Here is a 3,789-nt window from a genome sequence, read left to right as displayed (position 1 = left end):
CCAAGGGGAAATTAGCTGGAAGCTCACTCTCAAACACATATAATACAACTGAAGAGGCAGTTGAAAGGTAACAGTTGAATAAATAAGCCAATGACTCTAGAGACAACCCCTGGAAGTCGGGTTGGAAGAAATACTTGTCACATTGTAACAGGACAAGCATACAACCCTGTAGAATCTGGGAGCCGTTTCTCAAAAAGAAACCATCCTAGTCATTTGGACAGGTAGAAATGAAATGAAAAGAACTCCGTGCCGTACTCTCCTGCTTAAAGGTAAACTGCCACATTTACTTAGCTAGTGCCACACCTCATTACAGATACTTAAACAGCAGAGGTACATTCTCTGCCTTAAAACAGCAGTTAAGTTAGTAGAGTAATATGGCGATCCAGAAGGAATGTGAGCCTGGCTGTAAACTTGTATCGACTCAATAGCTAGTTAGGTCAATCAGCAGGTCTGATTATTAAACAGTCATTAACACATTATTAGGATTAAGATTGAAGGATACGTTACCTTTTCAGAGAACGTTTTGTAAGGTCGGAGCATCGGGTGGGTCTTAGAATTCTCATCCAACACCTCTCCATAGGTCCAGTTGTTCTGAATCTGAGGGTCGACATAACCATTGAGATCATTATTACAGATTACTAACCATTACAAAACAAACAGGGACTTCATTTGTATCTGATGATCTTCCCAAACTGACCTTTTCAAAGGCCCATCTGTCATGAGTGTGCTCTGCGTACTTGTTGATGAAGGCGTCCAGCCTCTCGGGTATGATGGTGCTGTGAAGAAATGAACTCATATTAAGTGTGAGGTTATTAATTGAATGTACATTTCAAAAGTTTGATTATTGTAGGAGACATTTCCTTAGTTTGAATTCTTTATCATTTGGAACATGTGGTTTCTCCATTTGCTGTGTTTGAAATTGTCATTTTATTTTCCTTAACTACTTCATATTTTTAGTGTTTGTTTTTTTAAAGCTTTGCTAACTTACATTTACAGCTCAAAATAATTTCCTAAAAATCAAATCTAAATCTAAAAAGGGCATAACAACATCATTTTTAGTTACAATTTCGAATTTATGTTTTGCTATTGCTATATTTATATTGTGTCTTTGTGCTCACTTGGTGGTCTCCACTGGCTTTGGATCAAAGTTTCCCTCAGCGTCCACAGAGGCCTTCTTCTCAGTGGCGGAGGAGAAGGTGGCGTCCACGTAGTCCGGAGGGATGGCTCCAGCTATGGCACAGAGGCACGGCATGGCGATCTTGAAGAGCTCTGCGTCATATTTCTAGAGCCGGGACGACATCAGAGGAGTCACGTTGATGATGACACACGCTTAAACCTGTGTGATTGCAGAATATCAACATGCCAAAATCTGTGGACAACCAGAGCGTCCATCTCACCTTGTGTGCCAAAGACTCAAAGATTCCCCAGAAGAGTTTACGAGTAAGATGCAGCTCCTCCTCTGAGGTCACCCCGAAGTTAGCCCATCCGTTAGGCAGGCAGTAGTACCTCCAACAGCGCTCGTAGTGATTGGTCAACAGCTGAAATCATAGATGGAAACACAAATGAGCACACTTTTTAATAATTGGTATTTGCAAGAAAGCAAATTATTGGTAATATCTGTATACAACAACTGTACTGCAATAACCACTGTAACATAGTAATAGTTTAAACACAGGTTGGTTAGATTGTCCATGTTGCATTATTTATTTTACTGTTCGATTGCAATTTTAACTTGTGATGCAATGTTATACATTCAATACAATGAAATAGCAGACAGACCTTAAGAGGCATCTTGGCGTATTCGTTGAGGATGGGAACATCAAACACCAGCCGTCTGAGCAGGTGCTGCAGCATGGAGGGCCGGAGGTACCTGTGATGTCATAAAAAGGCTTTATGAGGAATGTTATTATCAATGTTTCACATGGGATTTTATTCTTTTATTCCCTTTCGGGGTCGTTTGATACAATATGATGGTCGATTCATGGTAACAATCATATTTGCTCTCCCGGCCATGGTTGGGGTCAAAGACTGTGTGAATACAATCCTTCAGATGTCTAACTAGCAGAAGCATGTTCTCTACACAGATAGCCTGGGCCTGGCACTGACTTGCAGAGCGACACGAGGCACTCCTCGATGACGTCCCTCTGAGCCTTGGTGAGGGCTCGGCCGCGGGACAGCCGGTAGATGGTGTGCAGCATGGAGTCGATCATGATGGCACGGTGGTCCGTCCCAGCATACAGCGGGGCACACTTGGTGAGCAGAGGCAGGACAGCCGAGCAGAGGTAGCGGTTCAGGGCCAAGGCCATCTCAGTGGTGCTGAAGGCCAGCTATAGTCACAGAGTAAGACAGGACATTTATTTATATGAATGCAATACTTACAGAGTAAATAAGTTCATTTACATTTACTGAATATACACTATTTTTGCGTTTTAATATTGTGTATTATGAGCTGCTACTTTACTTCAGACTGTGACAACATGAATGTGTTAATGTTTATTACTGACTGCTATTTCAATACCTTTATAATTATAATTACTTTTACAATGCTGCAATGTATTTCTTTTTACCATGGATTTGTAGTTTTTTCATTGTATTAATGTTTGTTTGCCTTTCTTACTTTTATTTAAATGTTAGTCTACTCTTTATTATTGCATTGCGTCTGCACAGTGGCTTTGCTGTTCTACTGAAATCCCCGCCAAGTGGAACAAATGAAGGATTTCTGATTCTGATTAGATGCCCTTAGAGTGACTGGACCCACACTCTTCCATAAGTGGGTCAAAAAGGACCCGTATTAGAATAATATGTGTTCTTATGCCATTTTTGTCATTTTGGTTCAGAAAACTCACTTGTATAATATTTAGTAGTATATTTTGGTTCACACTAGAAATATTTTATATTTAATATGTCACTATTTATAATTTTATAATTTTGAAAAAAACGAAATTCCTTAGTAAATGCATTCAGGACATTTTTAACCCACTTATGGAAGCTTGGGGTAGAAATACAAAAACTAAAATTTCTTATTAATGTATAACATTTAAATAAAAAATGTGAATGGCATGATATCCAAAACATGTTTTTTGAGGAATAGCTGGAATATAAAATGATAAAAAAAATTAATTACAAAGATACTCTAAGAAAACCACCTCACCGGGTCAAAAAAGACCCACTTATGCATCTAAGGGTTAAGTAAAAATTTTGAGATTATTGTACTTTACTTGAGTATTTCCATTTAATAGTAATTTATACTTCTACCCCACTTCATTTAAGAGGTAATGCTCTTTAGGAGAGTGTGTGTGAGAGAGACAAAAACCAAGGGAACACCACAAAAAGCACAATAGGGCCTTTTTAAACTCTAGATGTATTTACCACTCATAGTCACGTTTCACAAGTAGAAACCCATGACATATGATATAATGCTGCACTACTAATAGACCCAGTATTTTAAAGTATATCAAACTGGCTCCACATTGACAAACTTCAATACAAAATGTATTATATATATGTGTCGGTAATACAAACAGGATAATATGATAATACATTCTGTTCTGCATATTGAGTACTTTTTGATACCCAGTACATATACCTGAATTCAAGACTTTTACTTGTAATGGAGTATTTAAAGACCAGAGTATTTCTACTTGATTTGAGTAGGAGGTGAGTACTTCCTCCCTCTCAGCTCACAGATGAGTAAGCAGTGACTCCTGTGGCGTGTGTGTGTGTGTGTGTGTGTGTGTGTGTGTGTGTGTGTGTGTGTGTGTGTGTGTGTGTGTGTGTGTTTGTGCGTGT

At 38.8% G+C, this 3,789-nt stretch overlaps 1 protein-coding gene across 1 annotated transcript; it reads right to left on the bottom strand.

The window, feature by feature from the left end:
• Nucleotides 1–507: 507 nt before the first annotated feature.
• Nucleotides 508–2,335, bottom strand: LOC104951857 (ryanodine receptor 1-like; the record flags this gene model as incomplete). Its single annotated transcript, XM_010778591.1, has 6 exons — nt 2,107–2,335; nt 1,780–1,870; nt 1,398–1,538; nt 1,119–1,282; nt 698–776; nt 508–597 (listed from the first exon to the last, which is right to left on the bottom strand). Coding segments are annotated over exons 1-6 (765 nt in total), but the record flags the coding sequence as incomplete, so codon positions are not given.
• Between the last annotated feature and the right edge of the window lie 1,454 nt (nt 2,336–3,789).

Source organism: Notothenia coriiceps, unplaced genomic scaffold, assembly GCF_000735185.1.
Source record: "Notothenia coriiceps isolate Sejong01 unplaced genomic scaffold, NC01 NC01_scaffold00019328, whole genome shotgun sequence".
NCBI lineage: Eukaryota > Metazoa > Chordata > Actinopteri > Perciformes > Nototheniidae > Notothenia > Notothenia coriiceps.
This window is presented reverse-complemented; position numbering and strand designations above follow the sequence as displayed.